The 19,556-nt window shown below is 40.5% G+C and overlaps 1 protein-coding gene across 1 annotated transcript in view; it reads left to right on the top strand.

Moving 5' to 3' along the window:
* The window catches only part of arnt2 (aryl-hydrocarbon receptor nuclear translocator 2), a 108,627-nt gene that overhangs the window by 34,310 nt on the left and 54,761 nt on the right, over nt 1–19,556 (top strand). Inside the window, exon 6 of the mRNA XM_083995467.1 lies at nt 6,568–6,670. Within this exon, the coding sequence (XP_083851593.1) occupies nt 6,568–6,670 (103 nt within the window). The remainder of the gene's footprint in view (nt 1–6,567; nt 6,671–19,556) is intronic.

Below are 19,556 nucleotides of genomic sequence, written 5' to 3'. Positions count from 1 at the left end.
CTTCCTCTCCTCTTCCTGTTGTATATTCGCAAACACGTCACTTACTTTTTGGTGCATCAGATGTGCATTCATACTTTCATCATATTGATCTGACTCAGTATCGGACGTTGCAGACTTCTCAAAAGAACATCCGTCCAGTTTGAAGTTTGATATGCAGGGGATAAATTGATCTTTTTGACCGACCTGCCAATGGCAGATAAGGTGTGGAATATTTACCGGCCTTAATATGTTTTTACCAGCCACTGATCTCATTAAAAACAGCAGTGTTTCCTCCAGTGCTTTATACTGTAGTTAGGTGGCCACCTTAACATCACACTAAACAAAAACCATCAAAATGTGGGGTAACACTTTGAAAATTGATCAGTTTTTTGTATAATATTTAGTTTAAACTTTCTGCTGTTTTGAATGCAATACTATTGATGAAGTGTCTATTAAAATAAAGGTGAATGTTGCATATTATTTCTCAAAAATGTGCATTCAAGACCCTTTCAACACCTGAAACCAATATAAATACCAGGTGATGGATCCTTTAAGCATTAAATACTGAATTCATCATTTAGAACACATAAATACTCACTACTATGTAGTTTATAAACACTATATGATAAGCACTAACTGTATTTATAAACTACATACTAATGAGTATTCATGCGTTATAATTGAAGAATCAGTGTTTATTAATGGTTAAGTAATGCTTAATAGTGTGTACTTATCATAAAGTGTTACCAAATGTGGTTTAGGCTTAAAATGAGGTTATGAAATGATAGGAATATGTATGACAATAGACACTTTATCAATAGTATTGCATTCAAAACAGCAGAAAGCTTAAACTAAACATTATACAAAAAACGGATCCATTTTTCAGCCGTAACCCTCACCTTCCCCGACGATAACCATGGCAACTATTATTTACTCCTGCAATCTGTCACCACATACACAACCAACCATGTTACTACAAATTAATGTTGTTAGCTTCTGACCACTTCTTCACACTGACTGACTGACTGAACACTAACGTTGTTGCAAATAACTTGATACATTTTTTCATTTCCAATGACAGTGGACAGGAAGGGACAACTTTGAAATTCAAAATGTGATCTACATCTGCTGTAGCTTTTAACTATGTCCGTTTTTCTTGTTTGGCATTTGTAATGAAAGTTATATAGCCTAGTGAAGGAGGCATGTTCCAGCAGCCTGCCAATGGCAAATGACCTAATTATTTTCCTCGCCAAAACACATTTTTACACGCATTTGGCGTGCAACGGGTGCTAATTTTAAACCGTGGTGATATGAGTCCAACAGGCCAGCCAAGTAGTGCTGCCTGGGCCTCTGTCTGCTCAGAAGATGTGGAAGTCATGAGTCTCTGGAGCTGTTTCTAAATTAACCACAACACCCGTATTCCCCATAATGAGAAATGTGTCACCCAGTGCAACACTTTAATCTGCATTACAATGCATTTACATGGCTGTTTTTGACATGCCATGAACTTCAGATGTTGTTTCATTGACAACATTAAAGGGATAGTTCAACATTTTGGCAAGTTGGCCTATTTCCATAATCGCTATAGTTTTAGGAGTAGGTTTGTTACCTTTAATTGTCGGTGCAAGCTGTTTTTAGAACGGCCGAGCAGAGCCGCGAGCTGCTCAGAGCTACGCTACGGAGGCTAATGGAATGTCTTGCTTTCCCTCATCAAACTCATCAAATACACAATCTAACAACTCAGCCGCTCAGCAGCAGCTCGCAGCTCTGGCCCACTGTTCTAAAAACAGCTTGCACCGACAATTAAAGGTACCGAACCTACTCCTAAGACTAGGGATTATGGCTATGGGCCAATTTGCCAATTTGCCAAAATGTTGAACTATCCCTTTAAGTTAAAATACTTCCTGTGAGCAGCACAGCCTTTTCAGACTAGCCTGGATGCTGCAGTGACGCAGTAACAAGATGCTCCTGTCTCATCTCAGTAGGAATGATGGAGATAGACACAAGCACTGAACTGCTGTTACATGTAATACTGAACACATACTGTACATGGTAAGTAAACAGCTGTTAGTGCTAACATTAGCTACACAATAGCAAAACTTATGCATAATTTTTTGTGGTAATTTTTTTGTAATTAATATAGATTTGCAACACAGAAAATGTACAGTAACATGAATTTCACAAAAAGAGAAAAGAAAATAGAGACATGCCCGACCCATCCACCCCCCTCCTCCCTGGGATTTAGAACAGTGTCTTGTAGGTTACCATTAATAAATATAGTTAACCTACCAAATCAAAAACGACCACTAATAACAGTGACGCTGGGGTTTTGGACCGAGAAGCTGTTTTCAGGTCAGCTAGTGGAGGTGGAAAGTACACAATAGAGGTGACTCAGCTCTTCTGTTTTATTAGAACTAATGTTTTCTCACATCTGAATAAAGAGCCAAATAAACTGAGAATCACTTCGGAATTTGTTAAATCTGGACTTTTCCAAAGTGCGTGCTGCGTGGGAGTAGCTGACAGAGACCGGAGAGCATCATCACATTAATCCTGCTTTACAAGACTTCTGCATAAACACGGACGTTGCAGACTGAAGTGAGGCCGTGCCACCTGCTGCACCACTGTTGGTCCACCGATCGACTTGCGTAGCGCTGGAGTTTCCCCACGGTGTTTACGGGCAGCGTTGCCAACTTAACACCCTCGGTTGTTGGATTTACTGCATCTTCTCCTTGTTAAAACCACCTGCGGACTGTTTGGACAAACATGTGAATAATATAAACCTTCTAAGACCCTCTAATGCAGAGTCATGCTCCAGTGAGAAGACTTTGTTTCCTGCGTTTTTTTGACAAACTGCTGCTGATGATGATGTCATCCTGTCTGTTACATGTTAGCGCGGTCATTAGCCCCGTTTCCTCAATCTGCGTCCGCTTGATCACAGTTGTGTGTTTGCATGTGAAGTTCTCCTCAGCTTCATATTTTCGAGATGCTGAGAATTCCTTTTCCATCTGGAACGGATCAGTCCGCTTTTACTGATGATGATGGAGACCGTGCAGTTTATACCGGAGCACCGAGGCCGAGCCGCTCACCTCTTTTATTCTCCATCTTCCACAAACTCAACATAGGAGCTCTAAAGCCATCTTCTGTTGGGAAATTACTACTAATTACTAATTTGTAATGCATTACTATTCCTCTGTTTAAGTATTTTGAATTGGGTTGAGTCTGGATGGGGCTGTGCAAATTTGTTTTGGAGTTAAGCTCTGATTGAATCCACGACAAGCGTGGTTAAGAAATGATTACGGGTTATTATTAATTAAGTTACACTGTCACCAGCCCCATACAAAATATTGACAGTTTTAAAATGTGAGCACCAAATTCAGAGTCTGAACGGCCTGTCGCTGTGACCTCAGTAGCTTTTCTCTGGCAGCTCCAGGATCAGCTGTTTCTCTGGGCCTTCACAGGAATTTCTCTTTTCATCTCGCTTTTCAATGCCAGTAAATATGAGGAAATTACTGTGCACTTAGATCACACAAAAGGCACACTGCTGTTAGTCACAGTCTGGTAAATGGTGCCCAGGGGCCTTTTATTGCAGTTCATCAAAACACCATATTATGCCTTTTGATAAAATATCATAGAATAACACTGATGTATGTGAATTCATGCTCAGAGGAGACATTGAGCAATAGTTTTTTTTGTTTTTTTTCCCCCAGCAACTGGACTCTGTTGCACAAACACACTGATACTGTGATATTGTGAAATAAGATTTTTGTGTGAATTGTTATACTTCCACTTTGGCTCGTCTGCTGTTGAGCTATGCCATGACGTTGAGAAAATTATCTTTAGCCCTCTTAATCCTCATACGGTCGGCACTTCGAGAATGTGCTTAACCCTTAGGGCCCGTTCTAATATTAGTCACACTCTCACTGCTAAGCACAGAAAAATGTGTTTTTATAGCAAGCTATAAAAACATTATTCATTAACATTATATTCTATTTTTGAGCTCATTTTTTTCACCTTCATTTGACCTAATTTGTTGATACTGAAATACTGATACAAGATTTTAAAGGGATAGTTCACCCAAAATTCAAATTTCCGTTCCTTGTCTGAGTTACGGGGGGGTCCGCGCAGCAGTATTTGTCCATATAATGGTTGTCAATGGATACCAACTTTCTTCGTCCAAAAAGACACACCAAAAAACATCCAAATACCTCCATACTGCTCGTCTGTAATGTCCCTCTTGTATTGAAGCCCCGACATGAGAAATTGTTCCGAAAAAAAAAACTATACATTTTAAGCTTGTTTGTAGTGGAAGCTCCCAGTGTCTCAGTTCACTGCTCTTCCTGTGTCAGTGCAAATCTCTCGTGATTTGCACTGACCGGCGGAACAATTTCTCATGTCGGGGCTTCAATACAAGAGAGACATTACAGACGAGCAGTATGGAGGTATTTGGATGTTTTTTGGTGTGTCTTTTTGAACGAAGAAAGTTGGTATCCATTGACAACCATTATATGGACAAATACTGCTGCGCGGACCCCCCCGTAACTCAGAGAAGGAACGGAGGACTCTGAAAATTCTCACAGCTCTTAGTCGACATGAGGGTGAGTAGATAATGAGTGAAATTTGAATTTTGGGTGAACTATCCCTTTAACCCTTTGAATATCAGGTTTTTGCCATGAAGGTGCCATGTTTTCAGATGAAAAAAACAGACAAAATGAAACTGAAAAGTAGATTTTTTTAATTACATTATTACATTATTACAGCCTAGGATACATCAATGATTTTTAGCAACACTGATTTTTTTTTGCGCAGTGTCAAATACTCACACTCATAACACAAAGCACAAAGAATGCGCTTTTCATAAGGTAGCTTTGAAAAATATCACACATATTATTTCCAACGTTTTTAAGCTTAACCTTTAAACCAACATCAGTCCTAATCACGCACATCAAATGTTAATCATTTTGTTAAAGATTTTAACCCTTTGAATGCCAGGTTTTTCAGATTCAGAAACTTCTCAGCGCCATCTATGGGAAATTGCATGTAGGGATGTCACGATTACTTGTTTTCACAATTAATCGTGGTATTAAATGCCACAATTATTTAATCGTAAACATTCCCAAATACCGTTACTTTCACAAAAATTTGATGTTGGAACCTTATTGGCAGATATGCACAAAAATAATGGTAAATGCACAGATATTGGTCCATTTAACTAACGTAACATTGAATTGGTAGGAATTTAAATGTTAGCGTCTCATTTTTAATAAAAAAAAAAAAACCTAAACAAAACAAAAAACGATTAAAATAAATGCAAACATTTGGTATAGATAACCTATAGATGACCTGAATATTTCAAACATTTCCCCTGGGGATTAAGAATTGGTCATATAGATACTTGAAATATTTTGTGTAAACAATGAGTAATGTAATTATATTTTGACTATATTTGATTTTACACATTCATAGTGTTGTAAAATTAATTAATGCATAATAATCGTAGTACCGTGATTATTTCTCTGGCAATAATCGTATCAAGAAAATGTATAATCGTGACATCCCTAATTGCATGTATTTCCTCCAAATGACGACCATGATGCCGTCTGGTGGAGAGCGGTAAAATAACAAGATCATATGAAAATGATAAAAAAAAACAAAGAATGAAAAGCATGTAAAATGTGCGCAAGTGCTCATGAGTTTCTCATATGAGGAATGAAGAGCGACTGTAAAATCTCAACAGAATGTCATTGTGTTTTTTTCATCAAGAGAAAAACTGATCATTTCCAGAAATATTTCAAGCAGCCAATCAAAGAGGTGAAAGCACAGCCAGTGCTGTCTGACATTAGAATCAACTCAGTGTCTTCACTTCATGATGATGATGATGATGATGTGATGCAGATGAGTGAGAAGATAACGCTCCACGTTCCTGGTTTGAAAGTTTTCTCCTCTTTCCTCCCTCCTTTGTTCCTGACTCCGTGGCAAAAAAAATAATTGTTGAGCTTTGATCACAGAGCGGATGAATGAGTCTGTTTATCCTCCCGGCTTATTGAGCACACGCAGCACCATTTTCACTTCCATCTTCACTTTTTTTAGTTTGAGAAGACAGATTTTTAAAAACCAACAGGCTGTTTGATGTGAATGAGTCTTAGGGCTGGGACGATATGCTTTTCTCCCGATTCGATTCTTCTACGATTTTTGGATGGCAATTCGATTTAAATTGCGATTCTACGATATTGCCGATTCTCTCAATTTTTAGTCTGCATTTTTAACATTTATCTGCACACAAACACTGTAGGAGCCTATAAATTACAGTAACTCCATCATAAAGTGAACTTAAACCCTTTTCAAAACCTGTACTCTCTGTATGTAAAAAAGGCTAACAAATGCACATTGCACAATATTAAAAAAAAATTCAACCCCCCCCCCCAAAAAAAAATCGATAAAAAAAAAAAAATCTATTTAAAAATCGTCAAAAAAGATATTGCGATATATATGTGAATTGATTTTTTCTCCCACCCCTAAGAGTCTTCTTTGACTGACATCATGACTCTGTTTGCCTTGTGTTGACCTGAGCTGCTGTTTGTGTGTCGACAGGACGGATCCTGGACCTGAAGACGGGAACAGTGAAGAAGGAAGGACAGCAGTCCTCCATGAGGATGTGCATGGGCTCCCGGCGCTCCTTCATCTGTCGCATGAGGTGTGTGTGACCTTTTAAAACCCGTGTGTGTTTGTTTGTTGTTATCGCATGTGACCTGAGCTGAGCTGTTGAGCTGGTTGTCCTTTACTGAACTCGTCTCCAGTCATATGACATGATGTTATGTTTCTGAGCCCTTGAAAATGTCAACATTTAAAGGGATAGTTCACCCAAACTTCAAATTTCACTCATTATCTACTAGGGGTTGCACGACTTCAGATTTTTTAAAGTCGACTCTAATGTTATGAAAGTCGAGTCGACGTCGACTAGTCGCTGATGACGTCATTCATATTTCCCATCATAACTAAAATCACAGGAGGAGGGAAATGCTTTGCAACAGTCTGTATTCACTGACTGACGCTCATGCACAGAAATTAGTCCACAGAACAGCAGCTTTATAAACAACAAACTGTAAATCAGTTTGTTTTTTTGTAACATACACTCCTATAGCCTACAAGTGCAAAAGATAATACTGTAGCTACTGTCCATTAAACAATTACGTAGGGAGGAAAACGACACACAGGCCTCGTCACCATCACAGTCCTGCTCACTCACAGTTTCACTCACAGCTTTTTTTCCTGGTTGGTTGTTGCTGTTGTTGGTTGTTGTTGTTGTGCGCGACGTAAAGCTGTCGATATGAGCGGAGTTGTTTGTTTTTTTAAATTGCCGGCAGCCGGACACACTGCCCGCGGAAGCGCAGCGCCTCACAGGCGCTTGGCGTCTCGCAGGCAGCAGCTTCTCCTGCTCTCTCCGCGCCGGTCAAACATCAACCCGTCTGGCTACTCGGTTTTCCACACACACACACAGGTCTGTCTCTAGCGCTGTATGTATGGATGTGTGTCTCGGGTGCAGACGCAACTGATAAATATTTATAGACGGACAATCAAACTAATCATCATTTATTTTATTTTGAAAATTGACCGGATTCTCTCGCCTTTTCTGTGCCCGACTTCCTGTCTGGTACGCGCTCGTTCCATCCAGCTTGACGGCGCTCGTATTTTTTTCATTCAGCGCACTCAGCTGTTGTTTCAAGCCGCTGCTCTTGGACTGTCGCATGATCAGCGACTAGTCGACGTCAAGCTGAAAACGTCATTGTGGAGCAGTAAAGTCGACTAGTCGATTAGTCGACTAGTCTGTGCAACCCCTATTATCTACTCACCCTCATGTCGACTAAGGGTGTATTCACACCTGCAGTGTTAGTGCGCACTAAATTTGGTCCAGTTTGGGTTGGTGTGAAAGCACATCGCACTCTAATGCACCAAAACTAGTGCGGCCTGAGGAGGTGGTCTCGGTTCGGCTCCAGCCGAACTCTGGTGCGCACTAGTTTAGGTGTGAAAGCAACCGCACTCTGGTGCGAGCCAACTGCCAGGCAAACTCAACAAGTTTGAGCTAAAAGGGCTCCCGTAGTCACTGACAACGGGTTAACGCAGCGGGGAGACCGCCCGGTGCTCCGGTGCTGCGGAGCTCTGTCCCCACAAACGAAGCAGCAGCAGCAGCAGCGGGGCAGCCGGTCGGTGTGTGTCCGCTGAGTCCACTCAGACACCGGACAGGTCGGCGGGTCCGTCCCTCAGGTCCGCGGAACAGCTGATTACCGAGCTGCAGCAGCAGAGGTCCGTCCGTGTTTAACGTTTAACCGGGAACTAACGGGACTGAGCTGGGTGAACGCAACCGGAACACAGTCGGAAGTACCAAACAGAGTTATACTGTACATGCAAACAATATAGAAATAAATGACCAGAGCTACTAACAACCGGCCCTACTGGAGTCTCCATCATGAAAGTTTTATCAATCAGCGCTTCCAGATTTCAGCCGGTAGTCATGGAGACATGACGTTCTCCAAGTTTGGTCCCGAGTGACAAAAAGCAGGTGTGAACGCAACCGCACTAACTGAAAAATGAAACAATGTATCATTTTAACATTTGGTGCGCACTAAACATGTGTGAATACACCCTTAGAGCTGTGAGGATTTTCAGAGTCCTTCGTGCCTTCTCTGAGTTACGGGGGGGGGGGGGGGGGTCCGCGCAGCAGTATTTGTCCATATAATGGTTGTCAATGGATACCAACTTTCTTCATCCAAAAAGACACACCAAAAAACATCCAAATACCTCCACACTGCTCGTCTGTAATGTCCCTCTTGTATTGAAGCCCCGACATGAGAAATTGTTCCGCCAGTCAGTGCAAATCATGTGAGATTTGCACTGACACAGGAAGAGCAGTGAACTGAGACACTGGGAGCTTCCGCTACAAACAAGCTTAAAACATAAACTTATTTAATTTTTTTCGGAACAATTTCTCATTTAGGGGCTTCAATGCAAGAGGGACATTACATATGAGAATGAAATTTGAATTTTGGGTGAACTATCCCTTTAATATTTTATATTAGCGTATTCCAGTAATTAAATCTCAAAGTATTCTCCTCACATTCGACAGTTCACATTAGGCCCCTGTATTGCTGCAGTCGCACATTAAATTGTAATAGTGTTTTTAATTCCAGACAGATGTTGTTTGTAAAACCACTTTAAATTCATCTTTGTGAGCATCACAATTCTTCAAATCCTCGTGTCTTTGTAAATCTTGCAGAAATTACACGAATACTCCAGAGATGTAATATTTCAGTGTAATTATGAATCATTGTGTCAGTAATCGATTTAGATAATGACTCAGTAAAATTAATTAGGTCGGGGTAAACCGAAGCTTGTCGAAAACAAATGGAGCCTCTCACATAAGGTCACCTCTGCTCCGCAACCGCACATGGTAATTAATTGGCATGCGAGCGAGTGGATGGAGTACACAACGGTAAACAGCGGGGGCTCGTGTAATGTGACAGGCAGTCAGCGGTATGCAGCTCACTAAGTGACGGCCATTAGACTCCGACAAAGACGGCGGCGACACTTTTCCCTCTCTTTCAGCCGCTGCCTACACAGAACAGTGAGGAGCTCCCGCTGAGCAGCTCCTCATTAGCCTCACAGACGCTTTTACAACAGCGTTTCACATGTGATTGATTGTGGTGTTCAGGCTATTAGTCCCACAATTAATCATAATATGCAGGGTGAGTCACAGGCAGAGGAGGAAGCTGGATGGAAGTCGCCAACAGTGGGGAGATAGGATTGAAGTCAAAATGACAAAATGAACAAGGATTTTTTTTCTTTTAAAGATAGGTGACGCAGATCGAGTTCTTTTGGTTCCATTTCTTTTCTTTTTTTTTTAACTTTATTTTGCAGTTTTTCATTAAAGGTCCAGTGTGTAAAATGGGGGTAAACCGGTGATATCTAGCGTTCAGATTCTAGATTGCAGCGCTCACTCGCTCGCACTCACCCCTCCCGTTGGCAAAGTGACGGTGGCCTCCGAGGACAAAAAAACTTGTGGTAACACTTTACTTGACGCCTATCTCTATAATGCATTATAACCATACTTATAATGAGGTATAATGCAGTTATACTACTGTATAACTATAGTTATAAACACTCATAAATGATCATAATGCTTTTTAACAATAATCATAACACACTATAAAGCATTTTATCATGACTTATAAGCTCAGGTATTATAATACGCTATAATCATTAGTAACTCGGCAATGCTCGACAATGCTCACATCGATAATGCATTATAAATATAGTTATAATGTGTTATAATTGGCTCATAAATTACCATAAGCTTTATGACAATAAGCATAACACATCATATAGAATTTTATAATGGCTTATAAGGTCAAGTATTATAATAGAGTTATAACGCTCTATAATGTGTTATGCTTATTGTTATAAAGTCTTATGATAATTTATGAGTGTTTATAATGATAGTTATACACGCTTATAAGCCAATTGTAACACATTATAACTATATTTATTATGCATTATTGATGTGGTCATTGTCAGTGAGTTACTAACAATTATAACGTATTATAATACCTGAGCTTATAAGTCATGATAAAATGCTTTATAGTGTGTTATGATTATTGTTATAAAGTATTATGATAATATATGAGTGTTTATAACTATAGTTATACAGTGCTGCATTATACTGCATTATAACTCATTATAAATATGGTTATAATGCGTTATAGAGATAGGCGTCAAATAAAGTGTTACCAAACTTGTTTACCACAACTGGGAGTATTTCAGGAGCATGGAGCGATGAGGTGAAGATCTAAACCACTTTACCATATGTCTGCTGTTTCCTCCTCCTTCTTCTTTCCTTCCACCTTCTTCTTCCTTGGTTTATTTATTAACAAGAAACATGCTCTCTGGTTGGCTGGATTTTCCATTCAGGCTACCGTACAAATATGGCGGCGCAATATGGCGACACTCTCTAAGCAAGACTCTTGTTATATGTAGACATAAAATAATAATTATAGGGCTACGAAAACCAAACAAATTTAATTTTATAACAAATATATTCATGGGTAGTATCTTCAGATTTTGCCAATAAACCTTGCCAATTATTACACACTGGAAGGAAGGAAGGAAGGAAGGAAGGAAGGAAGGAAGGAAGGAAGGAAGGAAGGAAGGAAGGAAGGAAGAAAATGTACCCCACTCCACTCCACCCCAAGGTTCTTAAACAAAAATAAAATAAAATAGACTGAAAAATACAAGCACAAAAGTGTTTTGAGCATGTTGTAAAGTAGTTGTAACTATTCAATACAACTAGTGTTGAAGTGTGTCATTGAAAGGGAAAACCTTCTACAAATTCTATAAAGGGACTCCAGGTCAGGGTGAAGTTTTTGCGGGCTCAGTTTCTCTAAAGGTAGAAAACATAATACATCCCTCAACCTCTGCAGACATGATAGGCTTGAATTTGATTTCCAGTTAAAAAATATGAGTCTGCGTGCAAGCAGGGACGCAAATGCAAGAACATTTGACTTTACAGCCAAAAGATGGCTGTGTGATGGTCAGGTCGTGGAAAATCCATCAAATATCTGTCTCCAATAGTTGTTTAGGGAGGTGCATGATGAACATGTGTCCTGTTGTACATAGCTGCACCTTGGACAACCAGGATCTGCAGTGGAGAAGAGTTTGAATTCCTGATTAAATCCCTTTAATACTGGATATCTGCTGATACTTAAGCTCATTTAAATTTTGATTCAAACATTTAAAAAATACCAGATGTAGCAACCAAATCCGACACAAGAAGAGTGCCAAATGCAGAAAAGATGGTGCACAGGTGGAGGGAGAGGTGCAAACAGGTGGTGAGCTCCATGTAAATGAGGCAGCACAAACTGGACTGTTGGAACCCGGCTGGCTCTCCCATCATGTCAGAACTGAACCACCGACTCCTTTATTTTATTTAAACCTTTATTTTAACTCGTTGGTCACTGAGGTTCCCTCATTTACAGGGACGACGAGTTTACAAGCAGCAGCAGCAGAACATAAATACAATTACACTGAATAACAGTTGCAGGATGATTTACAAAGGTCAGACACCATACGTTTAAAATCAGCAAGAGTAGGAATATTCGTTGGAGAATATTCCATGAGTTAGGAGCACCAAAGGAAAAGGCAGATTTACCAAACTCTGAATGTACAAAAGGGACCTTAAGAAATAATAAACCACTAGAGCGAGTAGAATAAGATCCAGAGCTCCATTCTAATAAAGATGAGATGTATGGGGGCTGTTTACCAGTAAGCGCCTTAAAGGGATAGTTCAACATTTTGGCAAATTGGCCCATTGCCATAATCGCTATAGTCATAGCAGTAGGTTCGTTACCTTTAATTGTCGGTGTAAGCTATTTTTAGAACGGCGGAGCAGAGCGGCAGGCTGCTCAGAGCTACGCTACGGAGGCTAAGGGAATTTCTTGGTTTTCCTCATCAAACTCATCAAATACAAAATACAAAAACTCCAAAACGCTCTGGTGGACAAGTTGTGACCTGCACATTCACCACGCTATGAGATAATAATGGAACGTTACGAAACTGAGCCGTTTTCGAGGTAAATACAGGGTAAATACAGAGTCTGCTTGCTGAAAAACTGTCCCTGAACACAACGCGCATCATTTACCTCTAAAACGGCTCCATCTCGCAACGTTCTGTTATTATCTCATAGTGTGGTGATTGTGCAGCTCACAACTTGTCCACGACAGGGTTTTTGAGTTGTTGGGTTGTGTATTTGATGAGTTTGATGAGGGAAACAAAGAAATTCCCTTAGCCTCCATAGAGTAGCTCTGAGCAGCCTGCCGCTCCGCTCCGCCGTTCTAAAAATAGCTTACACCGACAATTAAAGGTAACGAACCTACTGCTATGACTATAGGGAGTATGGCAATGGGCCAATTTGCCAAAATATTGAACTATCCCTTTAAAGATACATATACCAGTGCTTCATGCGTCTGTCAGAACTCCTGTGTCTCGTTCGCAGTTCGATATTCAAAACAGAATAACATGCATTTGAAGGGTAATACATCAGATAGATGGATGGGTGTGAGATGAAACTGTCTGGAAACACATCTGAAACTCCGTCTGTGAAGTCGTGCCAGAGGACTTTATGCCGAGAGCACAAAGTCCTCTCCTGCTCCTGCTCCTGGTTCTGTTCCATTCCGCTGCCAGTCCGGCCATTTTTTTTTTTATCAGCAAGAGCAAAGTAACTCAGCACTTGAAGATGCACGGCGACAAAGGAGCAACGCTCAAGGTGTAAACAGACCACTTTAATTAATCACTCTCCAACCGGTCGTGTGAATGTGTAACGTGGTTGAAAGAGGAATGCCGGGGAAAAAAAAAAGTAATCTACATTTATCAATAAATTAATACGGGCCGATCCTGACGGTGTGTGTTGTCCTCAGCTGCCGTGCTGTGTATAGAAATTCATTAAATCCCTGCAGGCGTCAGAAGGCAGCGGCACAGATGTGTTGATAAATGCGCAGCCTCTCATCTGAAGCGTCTTTTCATTTATTGAGCTGCTGTTCTGTTTCCCTCTTTCTGCTCTAGGTGTTTATGAGCTACAGTATAAAACCCAGCGGCTCGCCCACTGTCTCCGTTTATTACCACAGTGTCCGATCTACAGTATATTCTCCTCAAACCAAAACAACAGGTGCACAAAGGCACTTTCACATGTAACACTTTACATTTCTTGTCGTGTCGTAAGGTGTAATTAAAATCGTCCATCCGGCTCCTCTCTCTCCTCCATGATGTCTGGCTGAGCACAGACAACAGATGTTTTATTTTGGCTCGTCATCAACATATTCATTGAATTCATGTTAATTAGCGACAGCTGATCAGACCGTCCACTGGTGACATTTGTAATTAAGCCTCTGCGCCGGGAACGGCCAGAGCCATTTTCACACTGTCTGCCCCCCTACCCCCCCCCCCCCCCCCCCCCCTCGCGTTCTCATGGACACAGTATCTCAGTGGGAACTGGGAGCGCCGCCGCCGTCACGGTAGATGCCCAGCGGGGAAAGGAAAAAAATGAAGTGATGAGGTTTCACATCAAAAAAGGCCAAAGGTCATTGTAAAATTCTGCAAAAAACATTTCTGTGGCTGCATTTCCTGCAACGTCACTGGTTGATGGAGCCAAGCAATCAGAGATGGTTTCAGAGAAAGCAGTGGTCAGAGATCTCATCCACTAGACTGTTAATCCTCACAAAAGATTGGTTTATAATTAATTATACTGAAGAATTAAGAGCATGGATCATAATGAATTATGTATTTGAAACAGTTCAGTATGTGTATATACAGTACATACAGTTCAGTTGTGCTCAAAAGTTGACAAACCCTGGCAGAAGTTGTGAAATACTGGCTACATTTCAGAAAATATAATTGATAATGCAACCAAACCTTTTTTTATTCAGAGTTAGTGGCTGGGCGAAGCCATTTATTATTACACAACTGTGTTTGATCTTTTTGAATCTTAATGATAAGTGCAAACACCAAAATGTCCCTGATCAAAAGTTCTACCCTGATAATAAACACACAGACTGACACAGACTGGTTTAAATGGCTACTCAGGGAAACTCTTGACAAACACCTGCACATTCCATCCATTGCTGCACTGACTTTACTGGATTCTGAGCCAAAAAACTGTGAAAAGTCCTGAGGGAGAAGGTTGTTCAACTTTATAAAACAGAAAGAGGATATAAAAAGATTTCCAAAGATGTGAGAATGCCACTCAGCAGTGTTCAAGATCTCATAAAAGTGGAAATTGAGTGTTCTGTTGATACCAAGCCACGGTCTGGTACCATCCGAAATTTGTTGGTAATGATCTTTTTTTTTTTTTAATGATTGTGTTATTTTGGGATGTCTCAACAGTTTAATTTGAATCCCATTAAAAATAAGATAAGTCTGTTTTGCCTGATCACTCATATTTTCCTTAAATAATGGTACACAGTTACAAAAAGGGTATGTAAACCTATGAGCACAACTGTATATACTGCAGTCAGACAACTGATGGTTCAAATGTTTATTGCAGCTTCAGTATACATTCAGAGTACAGCTTCTGGGTGCATTTGGAATTGGCTTCTAGGCTCAGAGCTCATCACTCCCTGAATAGGATTTCATTAAATATCCACAGGAGAGATGAGGACATAACATAAACCCCTCACCTGCAGGTGGATGCTGGGGTGGAGGTGGGGATGAAACAATAGGCACAAGGCAGCAGAGAGGAAGATGGGAAAAGTTTGCAGCTTTAATTTAGAGGCTCGAGTTTTCTGCTGGAACAAGCTCCGTACATATCTATATCTATCTGCAGATGGATAGATAGATTTTTGGTACTCATTTTTTTTCTAGTCTATACTTCTACTCCTACATTTCACTACATTTATCTGACAGCTCTGCTCATTAGATCTGTAAAACAAGCTGTGAAAACACAGTGGTGAAGATGGTGCTAACAGCTCCACCAAACTGTTTTTTTTAAAAGATATAATTCAGAATTTCTCATGTGGTTTCATTTCAATAAATGTTCCAATGTGTCACCAAAAATCAAAGACCAGAGAAAAACTGAAAACTACACACTGATGATCCAGTGATAGATAGACAGAAAGACAGATAGACAGATTTATTCTGCAGCATGACAACGACCAAACAATTACAGACAGTGTCAAAAAGAACTATTTGAATTATAAATAATAATATAAATAAATATTTATTATTATTTGAATTGAAAAGCAGAAACTGAGTCCTTCAACAGATGGTACAACCCCCCACAGAGTCCTGATGTCAACATTATAGAGTCAGACTGGGATTACATAAAGAGACAGAAGACACTCAGACAGCCTCAGTCCACACAACAACTATGGCAAGTGAAAGACAAAGCGTGGTCACACAGAATGATGATCTGAATCAGGTTTCTTCTGTTGATTGAACTCCATAAACAAAGACTGTTCATGGCTTTATTTCTGAAAGCATCTTTACTTTATACTTAAAGGACAATTCCGGGCGAATTCAACTCGGGGGTGTATTTTCCTAACATTTTAGGTCTAAAAGAAGGAATCTGAAGATTTTCAGTTTAATTGCTCCTGTTTTGCGGTAGTTGTGTCTGCCCCCGCATCGCCACGGCAGCAATGAATGGGAGTGGATGCAAGTTCTGCTGCTTAGGCTGTTTACGTCCCTCAAAACCGCAATTTTTTTCCACAGACAGCGTCAGATGGCGACTCAAACATGCACCGAGAAGTTTATTGACTTCAAGCAAGTCAAGAGTTGATATTCCTGGGCACGTGAACACACAGAGCGTCACCTTGGGTCTCGCGCGAGAATCCGCGAGACTTTGAATTAGATCCAGTTTTACAAACATGTCGGCGTGCTTGAAGTGAATAAACTTCTTGGTGCATGTTTGAGTAGCCACCTGACGCTGTCTGTGGAAAAAAAATCATCCCTGCCGTGGCGATGCGGGGACAGACACAACTACCGCAAAACAGGAGCAATTAAACTGAAAATCTTCAGATTCCTTCTTTTAGACCTTTAATGTTAGGAAAATACAGCCCCGAGTTGAATTTGCCCGGATTTGTCCTTTAAACTGCCTAAAACCTTTGCACACCACTGTAAAAGTTTATATATTGCTACAGTGGAGAAATCAAACAGAGGAATTCTTATAAACAAAAACAAAAAAACAACGCGTCACAGACAGACAAACAAAAAAAGGAATTCTAAACTGCAAATAATGATCTACAAGATCTACAGATCAGAGCCAATGGGAATGCTCCAGAGGCGTCACCTGACCGAGCCTGCTCATATCTGAGTGATGTGTGGTGTGTTTTGCATCAATGTCCAACAACAAACCCGATGTGCATGAGCCCCGCTGATGGGGCCAGATGAATAGATGTCACCGTGGCTCCCGTCACCTCTCCCAGCTGGGCGGCCGGAGCTGAGCGCTTCCTCATGTGTAATACAATACAATTCCACGACCTCTACCTCCACACCGTCTGACTGCTGCACACCCAGAGCGTTCACCTGTCACCTGTCACAGCTGGAGGGGCCAGAGGGAAGTTGACTTTTAATAGATGACATCTGTGACCTTTCCTGTTGTCTGCTCTGTGAGGCTCTCCAAATGGAAAAACCATGAAGTCCTTGCAAAACAATTAGCGTCTATCCTTTCATTATTACCTGCAGATGAAAATGACTGGAATGCACACGCTGTGCTGGAAGCTCCATCCTGCCGGTTTCTCTTGCCAGATTTTCACCACTCTGTCCTTCCAAAACCTGACACTGTTAAAGGGATAGTTCACCCAAAATTCAAATTTCACTCATTATCTACTCACCCTCATGTCGATTAAGAGCTGTGAGAATTTTCAGACTCCTCTGTTCCTTCTCTGAGTTACGGGGGGGGGTCCGCGCAGCAGTATTTGTCCATATAATGGTTGTCAATGGATACCAACTTTCTTCGTCCAAAAAGACACACCAAAAAACATCCATACCTCCATAGTGCTCGTCTGTAATGTCCCTCTTGTATTGAAGCCCCAACATGAGAAATTGTTCCAAAAAAAATTAAATAAGTCTATATTTTAAGCTTGTTTGTAACAGAAGCTCCCAGTGTCTCAGTTCACTGCTCTTCCTGTGTCAGTGCAAATCTCGCGTGATTTGCACTGACCGGCGGAACAATTTCCCATGTCGGGGCTTCAATACAAGAGGGACATTATATATATATAATATGGAGGTATTTGGATGTTTTTTGGTGTGTCTTTTTGGACGAAGAAAGTTGGTATCCATTGACAACCATTATATGGACAAATACTGCTGCGCGGACCCCCCCGTAACTCCGAGAAGGAACAGAGGACTCTGAAAATGATCACAGCTCTTAGTCGACATGAGGGTGAGTAGATAATGAGTGAAATTTGAATTTTGGGTGAACTATCCCTTTAACTTCCTGTTGGGCAGATTTCAGCTATTCCTCAGTGAGACACTCCTTCTCTACTATTGGTGGTTGTCATGTTGTCTGGAATCTCACCCTTTGGCACAGAATAATAGCACAAGAAGTGACAAACAAACCTAATACAAAACAAACAGAAAACAAGTATAACTGTTCTAAATCAGAGGCGCTGTGATGATTTTCCAGATCCTGTCTGTGAGGATTACAAACTGCTGTGCAGTGTTTTTAAATGTCTTTGTCTCTCAGCCCAGCTGGACGTCCTGGACAGTGTTTCAGTTTGCACCTCCCACCGCTGCAGCCATCTGCATCTTCTTATTGGACGCTGGGTTGTTTTTGGCTTTTTTTACACAATAAGCAGACACACACACCAACCTGATGATACATCAGGAGTCAAGAGGAGGGTGAATGTAGGATTCCCTCTCTTAGAGCTTCGTCTTTGGTCTCTACCAACTCCTGAGGGAAACATCTGGCTGGCAGATGTTGTGATTTGGAATGATTGTTTGTGTATTTAATTTTCATTGAAAACAAAATGTAAAAAAGGATCATGTATTATTTGTTAGGTGTAGCTTATAGGTTCCATCTAGTCCAGTATGATGTGTGGGGGAAAATCGATACAGCATAGTATGCATGGCAACATTGTATCGATATACAGAGTTAAGTATCGATCTGAACTAAAGCTGCAATGACACAAAATTTTACCATTGATGCGTCGTATTTATAAAACCCTGCTGTATGATCACATAGCCTACTGTTAAAGTCCCCCTCCCTTTTTGGTTATTTTAAAACATTCTCTGTGGTCTTTAAATTGTGATTATGAAGTTTTTAGCCAAAATCACAAAACCTGTGCCATTTCCGAGGGCTCTCCTTCTGCACAGCACCAGCAGCTCATTAGCAATGCGCCTCTGCGAGGTGGGCGGAGACTGTGCTGCTCTGCACCCGCCCAGCCACCCCACTCGCACCGACCTCACACTGGGGTTGTGACGCTTCAACTCCAGTCTCCTTGAAACTGCCATTTCGCGTCTGTCATTGGTTCACAGCAATTAGAAGGCAGAAAAACTCAGAAATGCAATTTTGCACTTCCTTTTCTGCTGCTATGTCCTCTAATATAAGATAAATGCCACAGGAACATGTGAAAAGCACGAAAAACACAATTTTCATGGGAGGGTTTTTTTTAAATAAACGCCTTTCAAAGCAACACTAAGTAGTTTTTTGGCCTTAAAACAATGCTTCTTAACTCATTTAAGTAAATTAAGAAAATAATACAATATATTTGTACATTATGTTTTTGTTAAATCACAACTTGCACTTCAATATTGTATTATTTCATTAATTCATGTTTCGTAACAATAACAATTTAAGAATTCATATTACAAATACATGTTTCATTTTTAATTTGCTCAAAGAATATGAGGTAAAACCAAAGTCGAAACAGATTCTGCCAAAATAATCGTGACTAATCAACTAATTGAAAAAATAAGAGATAGAGTGGTCGACAACCAAAATAATCGTTAGTTGCAGCCCTAATCTGAACAGACTAAGACGTTTATCTTATTAGAAAAAAACAAAGTTTTCATTTGGAGACATCATTTGCAGTTGAAAAAAA

Source organism: Trachurus trachurus (assembly GCF_905171665.1).
Source record: "Trachurus trachurus genome assembly, chromosome: 3".
NCBI lineage: Eukaryota > Metazoa > Chordata > Actinopteri > Carangiformes > Carangidae > Trachurus > Trachurus trachurus.
This window is presented reverse-complemented; position numbering and strand designations above follow the sequence as displayed.